At 36.1% G+C, this 21,076-nt stretch overlaps 1 protein-coding gene across 2 annotated transcripts in view; it reads right to left on the reverse strand.

Annotated features, from left to right (window-relative positions):
* BCKDHB (branched chain keto acid dehydrogenase E1 subunit beta) overlaps positions 1-21,076 on the reverse strand; it is a 129,570-nt gene that overhangs the window by 66,776 nt on the left and 41,718 nt on the right. For both annotated transcript variants that reach the window (XM_054194497.1, XM_054194496.1), the window contains exon 8: positions 20,650-20,760. In XM_054194497.1, the coding sequence (XP_054050472.1) occupies positions 20,650-20,760 (111 nt within the window). The remainder of the gene's footprint in view (positions 1-20,649; positions 20,761-21,076) is intronic.

Below are 21,076 nucleotides of genomic sequence, written 5' to 3' on the forward strand. Positions count from 1 at the left end.
ATAACCTAAAAAAAAAAATATGGCAAGTTACACACCTCCTAATAACAAAGGCTATCAGTCAATAAGAAGGTGCAGCATGTGGCTGAAAGCCAGTAGGCAGAACAACAGAGACAGATGGCAAGATGGCCTGTAATTGTCATTTACTACCTCAGCACCCTTCCTATTTTCCAAATAGAAAGATTAAAAGGAAATATGTTTCTTAAAGCTGTAAATGAAGAGAAAGACTGTGGAAGAATAATACAGTAAGTTGAAGGTAGAACAGACAGAAGAAAAACATGAACTCTGGAAAATAAGAAGTGCAGAAATGTAGATGAAGAAAACAACAGCAAGAAAAAGGAAAAGGCCGAGGCAAGAGATATGCCAAGTTGAAGAAAGGAAAGACCTGGATTCTGGAACGTATGGAGAAAGGAACTGACGAAAGGCTGGCAATACCAGCTGTGGAATACCACTCGTCCAGGTTTTACTCCAGTTCATATTGGAGTTCCAGCACGACCAGGACAGCAGCAAGACTTTGTTCAGGCCATCAAAGTCCACCATTGGCCTGATCTATGCAATTTGCTCTTTATCCCTATACAGTGGCTTCAATGATTCCCTTTCATCTGCTTCTGCTCCATTCTAAGCTTTAAGTCCCATAAGAGTCTTCCAAACCACAAATGTGACTGTTTACACCTTTCTCTTTCGGGGGGGGGGGGGGGGGGGGGGAGGGGTGGAACAAACAAACCAACCAAACACCCACAACACTCAAAGAATCCCTTCTAAGATGTAAAGCATCCTCTAGCTACTATGTTGAACTGATCTGACCAAGCACCTCACCAAGCTTTCAACAGAAAGAGGAAACTGAAAGGCAAGTTGTAAGACTAGTGTGAACAGCACATGAAATCTAATAAAAAAATCATCACCTATCTGTAAGCTAATCATGCCAGCCAGAAAAACTGATAACACAACTAATCCAGTGTAACGATTCAGAACTGGGGTTTGGTTTTTTGACCAAGAAAAAGAACAGGGGAATTCTGTTCTACTCCAAACCAAGAAGTTGGCGTCACACGAAAAATAAGTCTCCTCGATCAAGGAAGACATTCTACGCTTGAAAACACTTTTGTCCTGAGTCAGAAGTCATCTAAATCTCTCAGCAGGAAAAAACATTCCTAAATTGATTCCTGTTCCCTGCATCTATTTATCTAAGTACAGATGGCTGGTGCTCTTGAGGTTCTCACAAATAACCCACACATCTTACCAATTACCCACCTTTATGATGTACACAAACAGCCAGTGAAAGTTAAAAGGAGATTTCTCAACCCAAGACTAATACGCAGCCTTCTAAAAAGAGACAAAGGTGTCTAAAAAGGTTGGTTTAGATCTTCAAACTTTCACAGATCCAGTGTTTGGCTAAAATAATGAACTCTGCCCCTCACTCAGTGTTCTCTAGTTGCCACATGTTCACAAAACATTTTAGACACAGAAGGGAATGTCAGTAAGTTTCTAACCACCAATAAACAGCAGTGAGGATGACTTTCAAAGGAACCACTTTATTGACATTCTTCATATCAACAACTGTCTTTTTCAAGTAATACTGAAAAAAAAAATCACATCAAGGAAGACAAGAGCATGTATGCTAAATCTGAAAGATAGTGGATTTTATAATCTGCATAACTATTCTGAAAAGCTACACTACACTTCTAAAACATTTTTTCACTAAAACTCCATAAGCGGGCACTTCAGCACCAGTGCATCCATCAGCTGCTTCATCCCTGCTTCCTGAACCTAACTCCTATTCTGATAGCACAAATTCATACAGCTTATCACAAGACAGATGAATCCGTTTCACTGCAGCTGTTAAACCCATTTACGTCTAGGATTCATTGGATTATATGGGAAAGCATGAGGCAATACAGTGGAAAGATCTACGCAAAATAATCACTAAATAATTTAAGAAAAACTTGAAGTAGACAAAGATGGTCAAATAGATGCCTGAAAATGAGACATGTGCCACCTTTGACCCCTTTCGAAAATAAGCATTAACAGGGGTTTAATGGATATGATAACTAGTTGAATGACACAGATTGTTTACAGAATTTTGTGTCAAATGTCTGCAAACCTATGTTTTAAAAATTACTGTATCTCTTGTTTGTGTTCTTCTGAATACTTTTTTCCTTTTCCATTTAAATTAATTTTTCTAAAACAACAACCAATTCCTCTTTTTTTTTTTCATTCTTTCAGTGCCGTATTTTGTCCTATTCTCCCTTCTATTTTTTGTGCCCTCTTCATTAAAACTATCTAACCAATCCTCACCTTATTTCTTCTTTGATCTCCGTTCTTTTCTATCAGTTACACGCTCTCCGTATCTGACCTACTTCAACTTACAGAGGAATGAATAGTCGTTTTCAAGGTATATATTCATTTTCAGCCTGTTAGACGAGGAAATGAGGGTTCTGTGACCTGATCTTATTTTTCTGTCCATTTGCCAGTCTCCTGATAGCCACTTTGCAGCCAAATGCAAGTCTTAAAGATATTAAGTTCCAGCAAGCCTGGTAAAAATCAGTCTCTCTGGGTAAGAGAGATTAGGACTCCTACTAATTCAGTACCCCAATTAAACACATGCTGCACTTAACACTAACTTTCCCACAGCTCTTTCAGCAACTAGTAAACACCAATAAACTGTCTTAATTGCTACTTTTTGTCTAGCAAGCCATTTAGAAAGGAGCTGATCATCCTAATGTATCTAAATGGGAATATGGAATGGCAGAAGGTAGGAAATATTGCAACATAAATCCATAGAAAACCAGTCTTCATTACTCACGCAGCAATTATTTTTCATTCTTTATCATAATGGTGTTACCCAAAGTAAGAAAAAAAAAATCATTTCTATGCCTTCATATCATTGCATGGGAAAAGAAGAGACAGTAAGGCCAAATCCAAAATCCATGGAGCCTGCATCTGAGTATTCTCCAATTTTTTTTCAGGCTTCCATTTCATGAAATATTTCTACTATGTTGTGGCTTTTTTAAAATCATTTTCACAGAATTATCACTCAGCAATTTGCCTGTAACTTTTTAATTTAGATTTCCATTAAAATATCCTGAAGTGTGAAAGAATTATTTTCTATTTAGATAACAACTCTGTTGCTTCTACTACAATAGCCTTAGTTTGATCTTTTTGATGCATCTCACTCAATGCAGTAATTTCAGTTTAACTTCTTTCTGCTCAGAAGAGTGACTGCAGTGTCAACGCTTGGGATAATGGTAAAATATTTCCTCTCAGTATCAAGTGATTATATCATAAAGCTTCAGAGTTTTTGTCACATACAATTAGTCCAGAAAACAGGAAAAAACTGCAAAATTATATTGACTGAGTCATCAAATAAGCAGAGGTTAAGATTCAGCAGCCTTTCCTTTATAGATAAACTTGAGTTTTACAATCTATTATTCTATTTTCTGGCAAATGCCGCTATTAAAATCTTCCAGCACGTTCCATCAACATCTGTCTTGCATATTCAAGGTAAAACTAATAAAAATATTAGATTACACTAAAATAAGAAATTATACCAATGCTCAAAGGCATTAAAAAGGTTAGTCATATGCCTTTTAGTTCTATTTGTACTCAACCAAATTCATTCTCCGTTTCCATTAAGTTTAATGGTCTTTGGGCACAAGTGACATGCTGCTTAGAGCTATAGTAAGCCAAAGACATTTGATGGGTTAGCATAGTACAATAAAGCAGCAACATACAAAGTGATCTAGAAACTGTCACGAAATTTATGCATTTTTCATTGACGTCAATGGAATTCTCCCCAATGACAGACACCCAATCAAGCCTCACATTTGAGACAGTCACTTCTTGACACACAATGGAACTACATATAATTGCTACATTCAATCTTTTAACACAAGTGTTAGCCCAAGAATCACTGCTCGTAATGATTTTAAAATGTACACAAAAGACAATCTATGTATAGACCAAGAAATATATTTTGCTTTTAAATAGCCTCTCCTGATGAGCTGAAAAGTCATGAAAGTAACCTGGGAAAAACAGCCTGCTTCCATTAACTGATATGAAATTTTCCATTGTACTGATCACCATAGCATCAAAATGAGTCAGCAGCATGAGCAAGTTATGAGCATTAAGAGTTTATAAGTATTGCCTATTTATCAAGTGTATACTCCTCAAAGAACTAACTCTGTGGTTTCGGGTATCTAAATTCAACACGACACACAGACATTAGCATTTTTCTCTTAGATCAACAGCTTAAAAGACATGTTAAACCCTTTAAATGCTTATCAACTAAAAGACAGCAGTTATTTTTGTAAATGACAGAATAACTAATCAAAGCCTCTAAACCATTCACTTCAGAGTTACTTTCTGCTTATTACTTACTATTAACATATCTGAGACACAGTGTTTAAATGCTTTGAAGTGTGATAGTCTCAGTCTAATTGTAACAAAAAGATTTTTCTCCCAAATCACCGAGGCAGTTATGTTTAACAGTAGATATGATGCAGACAGAAAACCACGAAGTTGGCTTAGGAACCACACAAGGTGCAAATGAGTCTTTCTTGTCTGAAGCTTTGAATTCCAAATGTAACCATGTTGAATAACACTCATTCCAAGTCATAAATTAATTCTGCATCACTGTAATCATCAAAATGCCTGGAGAGAACTCATTTACATGCTCTGTACATGCAAGGAACAGAGAGAGAAGATATTAAACACGGATCCCTAGAAATACCAAGGAACTTTGTACATCTCAGAGCATGTCAATGAAAGAAGCATAACCAAACCCGTCAACTGAGCAAAACCATATTGACCAGAATGTCAATTCATTCTTGGAGAGCAGTAATTAGCAGAGCTGTAGATGTGTTATGGACCGTTATAAAACTTGGTTTGATAGTGGAAGGGCCAAAGGGAAGACCAATTATCCAGCATTATAGGTGGCAAACAAAATGTGGTTGTTTACTAGTTCTCTCCATTATCCTATTCTGAGCAACATTTTCATTTTCTTACAGAGTAATAAGAAAAGCCCTGTAGACTCCCTTTCACAGAAGCTCATCAAGTTACTACTCAATAACAAAATCTGTCTTCTCTGATATTCTTTGGAGCTCTGTTTTCACAGAAAGCCTTGCAGAGTTTATCAGAGTTCCTGGATTTCCCAGGTAAAAATCTTCCACAGTAAAACATAATCATTTTAGAGGAAGACTGTTGCTTAGCCTTTGCTGTCACTTATTTTCCACAAAGAGGAATTGGTAAAGCGGATATTAAAGAGCTAGCATGCAGAATTCAGAAAAGTGGAAAAAGGGACTAAGTGGTTGTACTGTAGTGCCTTGAAGAAAAATCCTACAAACAAACCAGAAAATCTAAATTTTGAAATGCTACTGGAAGCCCAGAACTATGAACTTGTATTTACATTAGACAACACAGGAAAAAGGACAGATAAATGCATATTTTATAAATGGTAAGACCATGGCACAAAAACTAAGTAACTTGCCAAATATCCAAAGATATTTGTGGCAGAAAGGACTTGTAACTAAAGCACTTGACTAACGCAAATCACAAGCTCTTCCTCTATATTCTCCTACATTTCTAATGTTGTTTAGTTATAAAAGTATTGAGCCTCTCAATTATATAACTTTAGATTGCTCAGTGTCTTTTATTTGCTTAAAGATCAGTATTTCTGCATTACCACTAAATATTTTATTTCTTTATAAGTTTGCAGATGTACACAATATTTTAAGAATGCCTATGGTGAAAGCTTAAAACTGCATCACAACAACAATTTCCTCAGTACTTTGCTGAATCATCAGCTTGCTCAGTCACGTTGGTTCTGATATTAATTTAGGTGATAATGAAATAAAGATGAAATAAAGAATACGGGAGGGAGGGGGAATATGAGTCTTGATTTCTACTCTACAGTGACCTTTATTTTGATCTTTTCCCAATACGGAAAAAAAAATTGGTATTTTATTATAGTGTATTACAGGTCAGAGAACTACTTAACACTATGATGCTTTAAGCAAAACAAGCTACAACTTTATAAAATATTTGACAACTATTGAAGTCACAGGAAAAAAATATAGTTAAATTTATCTTTTGTGATAAGCAATTCCAACGTGATACTAAGTCATTTCTGAAATAAGAATAGTTCCATATATTAGCTTTTCAATTACTTCAAGTAATTGCCCCAAGAAAATCTCTACATTTTGCAACATTTCATTAGTACAAGCAAATGTAATTAGGTAGAGTAACCAAGATCTTTAAGGTTTAACTTCAGAACAGCTACGTCAATCACGATGATACTTTTTAAATTTAGATACATACATACCCAGTAACATATGCATTAACTACTTCATACACATTTTGATTGTCCAGTAGAAGGGACAATTTACACGTGACTAGGTAGACAGATTATTTTGATAGATTCATTTTCTTTCACAGGAAAATAAAACTATAAAAATATATTAACACAAGCTGCTGACGGTTTTTAAGATCTAAAAATCACATTTTCCTCTATTCAATCCATTATTTAAAACATTGTTAAACTCTAAGCCAAAAAAAAAAAATGACAGCATAAAGAGATTTCCCTAATGTCAACAAAACACTGAAGCTGGTAATTAGAAATTAATTGTTTCCACAGGCTTTTTAAAGTGCAACATTTGTTGCCATCATATTGCAAATAGTTCAACACTAACAAATGGAAAACTAGAAGTCACATTGCTGTGCTTAATTATCCAAATTTCTTTTTTTCTCTAACTCCATTTTCCCTGTAGACAGAAAAGAATCATACCTTCTAAATTTATTAAAGAAATTGAAATTTCTAAGAGAAATCTTTTAAAACTTTGAAAAAATTAATAATTTATCATCTTTTTCTTTTAGTGCTAAAATAATGAACCAGTTTGCTGGCAAATGATATATAGATGCCGCTTACTCTTTACATTCAAAATAGATTCCACTTTTGCAGTGAAACCATTTAAGCCCTTTTCCTTAAGAAATTTGTAATCTTCCAAACAGAGTGCTATTGTGAACTTCAAAGTCTAGGTAACATGTCAGTAAATGCACCACAAATGCCAGAGATGATAATATAGTATAGATTAGTACTTAGTGGTAATGTTTGACCACATGCCAAAAGAGCAGTTTTACAGTTTTGTCATTTGCAGGCCAAGTAACTTCATAAAACTGGCAATATTAGGGTTTTTTCCTAGCTGGATGAAGAAGTCATAAAGCACACTTACAGCACCAGCATTATACTGTAACCAAGTGGTTATAAATTACCACTTATTGTTTTTCTCATCTGGAAAGTCTGATTAACATTCTCTGTAAACAATTGCAAGTCTTAAGCTACAAGACATAAACCAAAGTACAGTTCCAACTTCCAGTACACTGCACTACTGATCTAGGTAATGTGACTACAGTTTAAAAAAAATATTGCTGAGGCAAGCGGATAAATACCTCACATAGGGTTCAAATGGAAGAATGAATGAATTGCATGATCTTAAAATGATATTGTAAGCATTTATGATGCTGGCAGTCTCTTCTCTTCATGAAATTTAGGCCAAATGAACAATTCTCCTCACATCACCCGATTTTAAAAAGCGATAAAGATTATTCTAATACTCAACATGGTTATTTTAGATTGCTTCAGATTAAGAACTTCCAGTGCTTTACTAATTGAATTTCTGGATGCTTTTCTTCTTACATGTTATCTTTCATATTCCATCATGTTCAAAGAGAAAATGGCCTGAACTAATTCCTCCTAAAAACTTCTTTTTTGCAATTAAATTTCATGAACAAAAATCTTACCTTTTTTTTAATTAAATAAACTTGCTAAACAACCACATAATACTCGCTCCTCTAGTTCACAAGCCACAAACTTGATTAATGGCAAAAGTATTTGCAGGGTAATCACACTGGTAGAAAAGCAGGGGAGGAAAAACAGTCTCAGCAAGAGAATAGAGGAAACATATTTTATACCGGTATTTAAAAAACACAAAGAGCACCTGAATGCCCTGCATGCTTAGCACTGTACTGAGGTACACTATGTGATAAGTAAAATCACAACACTTCCAAAACGATACAGCTGGAGACTTCTCAGTCAAGTCATGGGCAGAAGAAGGGGACATGAACGAAAACTATGACGACAGTCCAGCACTGCCAATTGAACCTCCTGCTTTTCCCTCAGATGCCACTGGTCCATCCTGCTTATTCTACCGCTACGGCCCCACGACTTCCCTTCTTCTCAAGGTAACAATATCATATGCCATAGCTCAGAACATTTCCCTTCATTGGCTCTTTCTTGTCCAGCATTTATGGATTTAACTATATTGTACTTCAAGTACAAGGGATAGAAGTTAAAATAGCACATCCCTGAAAATGGATGCCTAAAAGAAGAGAGCAACAAGAGCAGTAGCAAATGTTGAACAGCAATTCCTCCTGCTCTTTGTGTTTGGAGAGACAAAAGCAACCACTGGAATCAAAGACTATTATTTTTTATTATTTTTTTTTCTCCCTAGCACCTGGGAGAAGAATCAAAGGGAACAACAGCAAAGCTTTCCTTTTTTTCAGCACAGAAAAAAGAATATGTTCAGGTGCCAATAATGAACAGGTACACAGATCTCCAGAGATATTAAGGGGCTCGTATTAAAGGTAAATTAGCTGGGCATCTTCCCAAATATGAAGCCACATGGGTGCCACAGCATCACTAATCAGGTGCTCTATCCATTTTCTTCAATTTAAAGCAATTGCAACTTGAAACTTAGCCCAGAATATTTTAAAACATTACACAGAAAAATAAAATATTTGTTATTTTTTAAAAAAATATTTTCAAGTACTCTTTTATACAAGAATAAAATACTAATTTACGACTTTCCTACCCCAAGTTGCAATTAACAATAAAGTAAATTATACAAAACCTTGTTGTTTACAACAACATCACAGAAACTAATGGGCCCCTTCAGGTAAGATTTCTCTGTAACTTGCCCAGGAAACCAAAACCTAAAAACTAAACTTAAATACTACAGTTGATCACAAAATTTGTGAAGGAATATGAAGAGTAGCCCTAAGACATTCCATACTCTCAGTCATTGTAGAGAACTATTAAAACACTGAGTTTAAGGTAAATGTAAGAGCCGTAACAGGCAAGTGCAGGCATTACACAGCAATGACACCCATCAAAGCTACACTGTCACACAGGTAAAGTTGACCTGGGCTTAATGAAAGTCACGAGGTAAATCATTCAAAGTGAAAAGGGGAGCAAGGTGACTGATATGCTGTTCAATGTGCTGCTATACATGAAAACGCTAGTGCAACAGTTCTCTTGCTGTAGCTACTGAAAAGTCTATTAAACCATTTAAATAATACAAGCCTACATTTGCTATACAATGTCATAAAATTTGTCTACAGATAGATGTCTGCATAAAATGTAGTAGTACTGTAACTTTCAACTACAATTCCATTACATGAAAAAATGTAGCACAAGCCTAGAACACACATTCTTCTCTGTTTCGGAACCATTTTTTTTTTCCATATCCCTAAATTCCTTCCACATGAGATTTTCCTCCAGGTGTTGGATGACATCTTTTTCTTTCTTCTCCATCCTTAATTTCACTTTTTACACAGCTTTACCTCCCAACCTTGCTTTAGCTTCACTTTTTTCAGCGTAGGTACAAATGCCCTAAATAAATGCAGAGGACTATACAGGTATTTTATTATAATTGCAGGTTCCAGCATTGCCAGTCACAGTCATTATACCCCACCAAAAAAATAATATAATGCAGTCAGAGGTCTCCCAACCATGAAGCTAACAATTCTCCACCTAGTAAATCAAACCTGTGCAAGTGGTATCAATAATCCATGAGCACCTGCTAACATAGTTAAGAGAACCAATACAGTCTTGCAAGCCAATACATAACTCATTATGATGGATACAGACAAGATAAAAAACAGCTCAGCCACACGATTAAACCATTGTTTGAGATATGGATGAATAATTTTAGCAAATGTAGCCCCCCCCCCCCCCAAAGAACAAAAAACAATCCCCACAAAGAACAAAAAAAACCCACCAGTTTTAGGTTGACACTCAATATGGGAAAGCCAGAGTAATTAAAGCCTGGCAAATTTATAAGGAACTAAATTTTTCATAGGTCTTTTAGACAGTTTTAAGTAGATACAGAGCTAGTACATTCCCTTTTAATTAAAAAAAAAAAAAAAATCTGTATGCAATTGAGCTGGGAGCAAAATTTCAAGCAAAACACACTAAGAGCAAAAGGTGAGATTTGTCCCTTGAAATTCTGTCCTGTATTATCTGCAAAAGTATATTCTGCACAATAGGCAGCTTCTTGGTTCTTTAGGGTTAGTTCTATATAACAATTGAAATGCAATCAGAGCCAATGGGGAAAAAATTGCTAAAATACTCTGCTGGAATTATGCAGTAGCATAAAGAAATGTGTAATTCATTTTTTGAATTTTATTATTTGCTTTTATGTTAAACAAAAGTCTTCAAGAAGTTCTGAAATATCCGCATCAGCTTAAGATTCTCGAAAGTGCACATCAAACGGAACAATTTCTGAATACTAGTAGGACCAGTTTTAAAAGTCAAAAGCATATTTTGCAAAAATAAAGAGCTAGGAAAAAAAAATCATCTGATTTGTTTCTGGGGAAAAAAAAAAGCACCACAGTTTCCAGACCTGCTTTTTCCATGTGTTAAACCACTATATAATCATGCAATAATTAAAGACCATGCATCTTATTCTAGGATATTCTGATGACATGACAGGACAGTAATTTTTTTGTTTTTCTATATCTACATGCAACAGCAAAATGCAAATTCTGTCCTATCATATTATTAAGTGAAATATTATCATAAATTTCAGGACAGTGCAAGTTATATACAAAGAACAAATAATGAAATTGCAAGGTTTTTCAGATCAGTTCAGTCTCCATCTTATAAAAATAGTAATAAAGAACTTATTAAGATACATCCAGAAAATCAAGCATTTCAACACGATAAAGGTCTTAATATGTGTCACAGCCTTCAAAAGGTGCATAACAAGACAATATAAAACAGGATAATACACAAGAAAATTATTGTTTTCTATGATAATGAGTCAATTAGGTAACCAAATATTCAGAATTTTATGCATTAATTCAGCTCACCAGATATGCAGGACGGAATAGTCAAACAGGCTAAGAAATTTCGAGACACTTGGGGGATTTTAGGAGTACTTCATAGTAGCTTAGCAGAAAAAGTTACTGTAGAATATTATGAGCTTATTTAGAAGAAACCCTTTGATTTTGGTGAGCATTGTTGTGTGGCAGACCAAAAGTGAAAGCAGTCCATAGATACAGGCTCTTTAACGCAAAACAAAGACAGGAGGGAAGATGAATGGTTTGTCCAGACCTATACTAGTAGCATTCAAAAAGGTAGCAACATAATGAAAATTAAGTAATCAATATATCTATCAGGTCAGGGTTTAGCCTGTCATCCTACCAGGTACAGCTCTAAGACCTTTGGTAAATATCTTAATGATTAAATATCTTAATGAAACACAAAGATCTTCTTTTAAAAAAAAAAAAAATCAAACATTTACATTTGGAAAACTCTGCAGTCTATGTAGTCTATGCACCCTATGTTTGTATTACAAGAATTTCAGACTGCCTTCAAAGCCCACTGTGAAAAGAAAAATACTTACAATAAGCCAAATACAATGCATTATGCTATTAATAAATGCATATGCTATTATACAATAATTCAGTAAAAGGCAGCTTAAATCTTAGCATCACAAATTTCAACATTATCTTAAAAATTACAGAAGTATTGCAGAAATACTTAAAACTACATTCTCACAAGGTAAAGGTTAATAATGCGCAAATAATAAAAATCTATAGCATCTGAATCCTAAATAAGTAGTTAAAAAATGTAGCTGGCTCAACTAAGTGATAATAGCAGGATAAATAGCTGCAGACATTTAAAGAAAGGCAATACTGTAGAGAAGTAATAATTATCTCTATGGAACAATGATTCATATATGATTACCATTGTGGAACTTCATCCCAACTTCCATCAGAATTCAATCAGTACCAGTTGTAATGGAAAAAAAATAAACACACATATTGGAGCTGTAAAATAGCTGCTAACTATAGACTACACACCACTATTTATTTGGGTAAGTGCTTTTAAATGTGAAGCTTGTAATACGGGATGTGGGCAAAAGGGAAAAGGTTTTATGAGGATTTCATGAACCGTATCATCAGCACTATGCTCATCAACGTTAACAGAAACTACAGGCAAATGCCTTGTCTCTGTTTAATCAGGGTTTTCAATAATCAGACTCTTTCTCAAGTACCACCTACCAATACATACATAAAAGCAGACACAGGAATTCAAAGATTGAGAACTATTTCTATACTGGGAGGGAGAAAGGAGAAAACTGACCTATATATACACAAACGCCTCAGCTTTGAGCTACTTTCCTGAAACAACAAGATGCATCAGAACAAAAAACAAGGCTTCCATTCAAAGCTTTCTTGAAACATAGAAGAGCAAAAAGATGTGAATAACTGGTTTCTAAAGTGGTTATATATTCTCATAACTTTAAAATGACTGCCTGCAAGCATGGTTCCAGTGTTCTGCTTCTGGAAGCCAAGCAACTGCCCACGGCACGCTCTAGCAACCTGAAACTGCAAGAACAAAAGACACAAGTTTCTTATGGAAACATTGACAAAGTTAACTGTCATCATGCAAGCAGTCCAACTTTAATCAGATTTTATAGGTACAAGATCCATTCAACAAGAAATCCAAGGAGCAACATGTAAAATGGCAAAAGATCAAGAACAGATAGCCAAGAAATATAAATCTGTTCCCAGGATACCTGCATTACAATTGTACAGTTCAATGCCTAGTGAGTGCAGTTAATGAAGAAAAAACCCACATCAGGCTCGCTGATCTTGATTTTCCTTTATTCACAGTCCAATTAGATGAAGTAAACTTAAAGTAATGGGAAGAACAAGCTGATAGTCCCATAGGTCTGCCAGGACATGCTGCCTATTAAATATAGGACACCAAGGATCTACTACTGACAATTATTCAGTCACTCTGATGACAACAGCTGACAAAAACGCCACCTGTGCATTAAGGAGAAAGCTCTAAAACACACTGTAGTAAAGGCTCCCAAATAGCTTTGATGGAAAACAAGCACAGAGTTTGCCCTAACCTGCTCCTCAGTGCTGTATTACCCACTGCGGCTGCCTCCTCTTTTGCTCAAATTTGCTCTTTCCAGTGAGAGCAGACGTTTTTTCAGCCTGGTGAGCATTTATGTTGATCTCCATGGGGAGGTCTGCAGAACCTTTTCTACAGAAGAGCAAAGCAACACCAAGCACCCAGAATATCATACACTCCTTCACTTGTCTGTAGTACAGTGTCCTAAAGAAGCAACTTCAGCATTACTATTATTCATAATGTCAGCCCATAAACTACATTTATGCAAAGACAACACTATGTTTTTTCAAAATTCACAGTTATCCAGGCTCACAGCATTTCTTTGCACAACAGTAGCAACAGTTTAGAGAAAGTTCGGATGACTAATTAGATAATAAATGCAAATCTTCATCATTATGCATCGCAAATACTTGCCTTCTAAATAATACAAAAGCACAAAAATGTGCAAATTTTGACTTGCAGAAGTGAAAATGGCAGATTGATATTAATCAATTTAAGGTTTAAATAACACGCTCAGCTCAAATCAGGGTGAATAAAATACAGTAATTTCCACAATCCCTTAAAAGCACTTCAACCCAAGCTAGATTTCCCACTTCCAGTAATACATGCATTTCAATATAAAAAATGCTACAACCACAGAATTTTACACTGAATGTGACCAGTGAAGCACTGGGAAGTGTGCCATTGGCTTTTTAAATCAATACCACAGCACCCAACAGTTCACAGACAGAAAAATGCACACAGCCTAATCTCTCCAAAGCTTCCAAGTAAATCTGCTAAGCATAAGGAAGGGGAAAAAAGTTTCGTCTACAAATTTAATTTCTGAAAGGGAGAAACAGTTTTGCAGGTTATGAAGTAACAAATTTTATAGATATTTCAAATACATCTCATTTTTCAGTTTCTTGAGCAGCACCCTTAATGGTAGTTTAGCCTTACAATAATAACACAGCTGATCAATCCAGTAGTAGGAAAGTGTTACCTTCCCTGATCGGAACTGACTTCTTTGCTGTGGCTGCAGTAAACACAGATGTCTGCACGCACACCCAACAGCTGGGGAGTCAGCAGAACATGGTCGAGACAGAGGGTTTGTTATCAGAAATGTATGCTGAGAAGCACATTAGTTTCATGTCTTCATGTTTACAGGTGAAAGTATAAAGAGGAGAGATGACTCCCGATCCCAGCTGAACACACAGAAGTAGGATGCTGATAGAATAAGCACAGGGAATACATTCTCTCCCTTAAAAAAAAAAAAAAAAAGTAATCCACTCTACGGACAGATAACTACTCTCTCTGAATCAGAGCCACTCTATCACTCATACTCCAGCCCTAGGGAATAAAGCAATGGCTTTAATCAGAAATCAGGGAAGATTATCAAAGTAAACACATCTTACCAAATTTTTCACTGTCCATGAAATAACATAGTGCTTTGAGAATGTACATATAGACAAGAGGCTCAGTAATGTAAAGACATCCTTCACTGCTACATTTCCTAAGGAAGCAGCAAAGGCAGCACATACTCTTTAAACAAGCTTGTGTCACTTTTCTAACACATAACACCACAACTTTTTATGCTGATCTATTCAGCTATATATTAAGAGTTGATGTCAGGTTGGCTTTCAATCCTCTAGAGGTAAAGTACAAAGAATTGCATTGTGTGTCATTACCAAGCACTATACCGGAGCTCTATGCAAGTACAAGCTATACAATCTATTCAGGTTTTTTTTTTGCGAGAAGCTTTAGAAAGATTACAGATCAGTGTGTGCTTTAATGCATGTAAAATTCTTTCTGTGCTCAATAAAAGCAAACTGCTGACAGACTTGTCTTGCAAAAGGCTTGCTTACACCTCTGTAAGGGAAATCTACAACTTTTATCATGAAAAATGAATTCTAAATAAAACAATTTTTCTGTCTTTTAGGAACAGATGTATAAATAAGGACATCTGTATGACACTACTGAGATCTTGCATTTCTTCCATATGGCTGAAGTAAGTGGCTGTGGTGACTGAGCAAAAATGTCCTAAAAGAAAAAAGTTTAAAAAAACTTGCTCAAGTCAACAACCTAAAATAACTACATGTAACCACGCAAGTATCTCACAGTACATCGCATCACACCGCAATGTTATGGTTATGTAGAGAGAGCAAAAAGCAACCTGGCATGGGAACAAAAGCAGAACACAAGGACAGGAAGCCAGAACACTCGTGTCAAGTCTGCAGTGGATCCAGGCTTCCCAACTAAGTCATGGTGAAAGGCTTAAGAACCTAAACACACAGTTTAGACATACTGCCCTTTAGGATTCACTGCCTAGGCAACCACAACACATTATATCCTTCAGAGACTGAAGTGTGGTTTGAGCACACTGATAATCTGCTAACACCGAACTGATAGCAAAGTATCATGGCCCTGGGAACAAAAGCTTATGAGCTACTCAGCTCTTCAATTAGATGGTGGTAAGGGTACATGTTTAAGAGGAGCACGACCTGGATTCAATGCCTTGTCAGCACACGGGTTCTCCAATCCAATCTTTTGTCTCCCGGGGCTGTGACCTTGCTGTCAAATTTTAGGATAAACTGGGAGATCAGCCTGCTCATATTCTATTGCTGTTACTAACCTAAATTGCACAGAATAAGCACCAGGCACCAGTAACAGAGAAAACAAAAAGGGAATGTGATCATTCCTGTAAAGAGGGCACTCTCCAAATGCTGTGTTTTATTAAAATGCTCTACAGCGCAAAAGGCATCAAAATCTGACAGATTCAACTAGTGACACTTTCAGCGTGATCTGAATCTTTTGAGAGGAACAGCTCAAGTTTCAGCGATCATGACATACAAGCACAATGTCTCAAACCTAAGTATACAACCAGAAAATAAGTGATACATTAAAAACAGTTCTTGCCATCATCAAAGGAAAACAAAAAGTCAAGGGTTTGGGTTTTTTTAAAAAAGTCTCCGGTACAAACACTTCATAAAATTCAGAAAATAATCACTTCAGAAGTTAATTTTCTAAGCACATGAAAACTTAGATATAAAGCTCAGAAGAGACATCACATCAAGCTTTCACAGCATTGAGCCTATCAAACAACGTATGCACAGAAGGCACAATGCCAGCAGCCTGAAATATGTTCAAAATGACAAATTCTGATTGAATACAGACAACTAAGGAATATACATTGTATTTAGTTTAACATTTTAACATGTCTGAATTTCTGTAAAAAGCAAAGTATGAAATACGGGTCTAAACTAACTTAAGTGACCTAAAGTATTTCTTGCATGTCTTTTTAAGTTGTCAATGATTTCTCTTGATCCAGAGCAGAATGCTGTTTTTTTAGGAATGCTAGAGAATCTTGAAACAGGCTAGATCAATTTTCAGGAGCAAGGAACTGTTTGTATCTATTGCTTTTAAGTAAGGAAGGACATCTTTCTTGCACAACAAGCTTTCCCAAGTTAAAAAGTAATGAGGCCTTACATAAAAAAATATATATTTATATAAACACACACAGATTCTTTGCTTTTATTCTAGAAAAGAGATGTTGGATATTTTTTTAAACAGGCCAACTAATTATGTCCTTTCTGTCAGCAGTAGATGCCATCTCAGCTATACAATAAGGGTGCTATTTATCTCACCTGACTTTACACTGCACTCATCAATCAGGGGTCCCTTAACTTTTTTCTTTAAAAAAAAAAAAAAAAAAAAAACACCCAAAACTTTTAAACCAAGACATTTCCAGAGGCCAATTTATCTCATTCCAAAATAGGCTGATGGAACAGCTAGCATGAATGACCCTCAGGAGATATCCTTTCTCTAGAATAGCTCTGTGAGCTACTGTAACTAGCTCAAACTTCAATACTCATTCTTAAACATCTGAGGATTGACAAAAGAAAAATCTAGTGCCCGTTTGCACATTTACCCACCCCAGGAACTGTACTAAAGCAAAGGTTTCAATTACTGCTGGGATCCATTCAAAGCCCATGGCAGTCTGCTCCAGGCAGGTGCACCCTCATCTCATACAGATGACAAATGCTAACCTATTTCAAAACTGAACATGATCTCAACATTTTTAAAATGCAAAGAAATATCAGTAAAATTAGGCAGCAATTTTTATTTATGTTCACTATATTTATTATTTATGTTTCACTCAGTTATATATTCATAAATATGCTCATAGGAGCAATGCAAAGTCAAAGCAGCTGCTTAACTTGGCTAAAAAGAGGCCTCTGGTGGCAGTTGTGAAGTATAACTTCTCATAGTTCTACGAAATACGTATTTTGATAACATAATTTTCTATATAGAAACAGCTACAGAAAGCAGACTAAGCAGTAAGAGCTGCAATGAAAATTTTGACATACTACTGCTCATCTCCAAAGCATTAACCATTTCAGCCCATCCTTCTTCATGCCTACACCACAGTTGTCAAATTAAAGTTGCATATATTTCCAGTTAAGTAAAGTATCTCATTTTTAAATGGCTGCATTGAAAACTTCAGTGTTGAAGTTATTTCCTTTCTAAAGATAATAACAATTAAATTAAGATTATGAGGCCTGCTCATTCCCCAACACCAATCATGAAAGCTCCTTGAATTCGCTTTAAAATTACATAGACTGACAAGGAAAATTCACAGAAATATTTCCATATAAAAATGCAGCATTTCCAGGGTAAGCATAAGAATATAATAAGCCTGCAGAGTAAAACATATTAGACCGGCAAATGCATACGACTTTTGTAAAATTCAATTCCCATATTAAAGCTTCATGACACTGACCCATATGGAAGATAGGGAACCCAAATGTTAGGGACACGATTAGGAACAATCACACAGCCTACAAGAAGCTAGAAAAGGCTCCCTGCCTTCTAGAAAGAGCCAGTAGACAGGAGAATAATAATACCGCGGAGAATCGTAACAGGTATGTTAAGGATGGTATGAAAGACATGAGAACGGAGACGTGTGCGTGCAGGGACTGAAAGCAGCAGCAGGCCAAGGACTGAAATAGCAGCCTGTACTGATCACAAAGGAACACCACTCCCAGCAGTAAAACCAAGGGATGTGTTTTTATGTCAAAACCCAAAGTCCTGCTCTCCAATAAGATCGCAGCACAGAATCCCATCAGCAGAGAACTCTGCATCCCAACACCGGCAGAATGGCAATAAGGTTGTAGCACATCACATACACCGTCCTTTTCCTCTGAGTCCAACAGGACAAGATGATGGACGTACAATTCAAACATATATGTAAGACAAGGTAAAAGAAAAACTTGGGCTGAGGTTTATGGAGGCTGACATAAGTAATAGTCTGAGGCAAAGGGCAGCCCCGTAACAGCTGGTGATTTGCTTATTGGCCGGACTGGAGTAAAAATCAATCCCATCACCTATTAAGAGCCTACAAAAAGGACTTCAGCAGATGAATGGCCGACTGAGGACTTTCTCTGGCATGGCCAACTTTTCTACCACTCTCTCTTGGTCCTTGACACTGGCATCTCGGGAAGGGAATAACTGGTGTATGGCAAGTCCCATCACCAGAACAGACTCTGAAAGCCACTGTCATCTGCAACAACTGCACCACCCAGCTCCTCTTGGGGAAGGCTACAGCAAACAGCTACAACTATCCCTTCCAACTTTCTATTTATGATGGTGATTACCTTAAAAGCTGTCCAGGATGCAAATTAAGTTCAAAAGTTCCAGTATGGCATAGTACCCAATGCAAAACCACTAATTATTTTCAGCAGAGCAAACCAGACAACATTAGAAAAGAAGATAATTTAACATTTCTCCCATCAGGCTGGCCAGCCTGCAACCGTACTAATACAAGAGCAATGCTAAAAACATTTACTATTTGGTATTTGTAATAAAATGCTGAACTGCCTAGCCAATGTGCACCATATCTCTCTCAAAATAACTCACTTTAATTCTTAGTAATGAACTCATTAACAGATTTAAAGCAACAGGTCTAACTGTTCCATCTTTTTATTTATGCCACACTTGCCTTACGAGATGTTCAGGATAGAAGATAAGATTAAAATCTTCATGGAATATCTATTTTTAAAGTACAGATTTACAAAACGTGGTACAATTAAAGCTCTGCACTTCATATTACAGCTGCATTTTTTCCCAATGGCATTTCAGTGCAGGTCCAACCCAACGAAACAGACATAACTACGCTATTCAAAGAGATGCTTTGTTTTCACAGAATGATGGCTCAAAGAAGGCAAAAAATTTAGCTAAAAAAAAAAAAGGAATAATTTCAGTTGTCCTGAAGGGATTGTAAAGGATTTAACTGCTGCCAAAGTTTCTCTTCAGATTGATGACAACTCAACACGTTCATTTTTGACAGATAGAAAGTACATCCAAGTAACATGAAATACACCGCAAACAAACACTGAAAACACTTCAGCTGAGAAAAATCAAATTTATACAATGCAACACATGGCTATACATGTAAGTACACAACATGTTACACATCCACAACCGGACAATAGGACACTGCCAATAGCAGATGCCCAGCATGTATCTTTCCTCCCATAGTCTGCTCCATCCAGAGCCATCAGCAGTCCCCCAGAAAAACATAACAGTAAAATTCATACTGCGGAGACATACGAGCTTTGCCATAGAGTAGCAGAGCAATGGTTCGTCTTTCCCTTTGTCACATTTAATCTGTTTATACTCCACCTGATCAAGAGCAAACCCCTTACCGAGCAACTACAGACCAACGTATATGTAAGTACAATAACCACTTCCCATGGTTTCTCAGCATACAGCAATTCAAATTCCAGTTTCAGCTGCCTAGTGCTTTGAAAAAAAAATTCTTTGCAAAATCAAAGACTCCCATACTGCAGACAAGGACTTCACAATACCCATGAATTTCAAACCAGATAGTCGAGAATATAAATGCTGCCCTTTCTCCCCAGCCCAAGAATTCATATACCTTAAGTCATAGAATCAAAAATATTTATTTCTAGAAATATGGATAAACAAAACTAAGGCACATTATTGCAGACCTAAAACTAGATAAAGGTTTTGGTGTAAAACAGCAGGGGAAAAAAAAGAAAAAAGAAAAAAAAAAAAAAAAAGAGATTTCACCTGATCTTTTCAGACCCAAAGACAGAAAGATGACAGAAAGAGCCAGTAATCATGGAAAAGCAGTTTTCAAGCACAAGTCTGAGTAAATACTGCCCTCTGCTTTGATACAAAAAACATATATTTAACACTATTTTGAATCCTGAACCATAATTCTCTTTCAATGCTAAAGCAAATGTTTGGTCCATGTAACACACATTTACTCTTCATATATGATACAGAACAAGAAATACAAAACAATATATACAATATAGTGCAAAAATGTACGCCTTTAAAAAAAACTTAAATTACAAAGTCGTCATTATTTGCATTTCAACTGTTGTTATTAGCGGGGGTTTTTTTGGTTTGGTGTGTTTTTAAATTAACATGCATCATTTCCTTACCTTGCAAATGGTCTCTGTATCCCAGGGTAAGATGGTCCTCAGATCAATAACTTCACAGGACACACCAAGCTTTTCTTGAGCCATTGCTGCCACCTCTTTGATCACGTGTACCTGAAAAGGCACCAAGTAAACATTTCTGTTTAAAATGTTCTAAATTACGCATACTGAATAAGAGCAGTGATTTAATATATTTCTGGCATGTTTAGGAGAAACCTTTTACTCAGTAATCTAATAAGCATTTATTACTCAGTTCATTCTTCTTATTTACCACATACGTTATTCCTAGCATTTCGAGCACCACTTCAAAAAAGTAACTAGATTGAAGAATTGCTAAAAACAAAACTGTTGCTTTCTAGAAATGTATCTTTCAGTGAACCGTATTAGACCTCACTATTTCATATTTTTAGTCAGTTTGGGGTTTAGGATA

This window comes from Rissa tridactyla, chromosome 3 (genome assembly GCF_028500815.1).
Source record: "Rissa tridactyla isolate bRisTri1 chromosome 3, bRisTri1.patW.cur.20221130, whole genome shotgun sequence".
In the NCBI taxonomy this organism is placed as follows: Eukaryota; Metazoa; Chordata; class Aves; order Charadriiformes; family Laridae; genus Rissa; species Rissa tridactyla.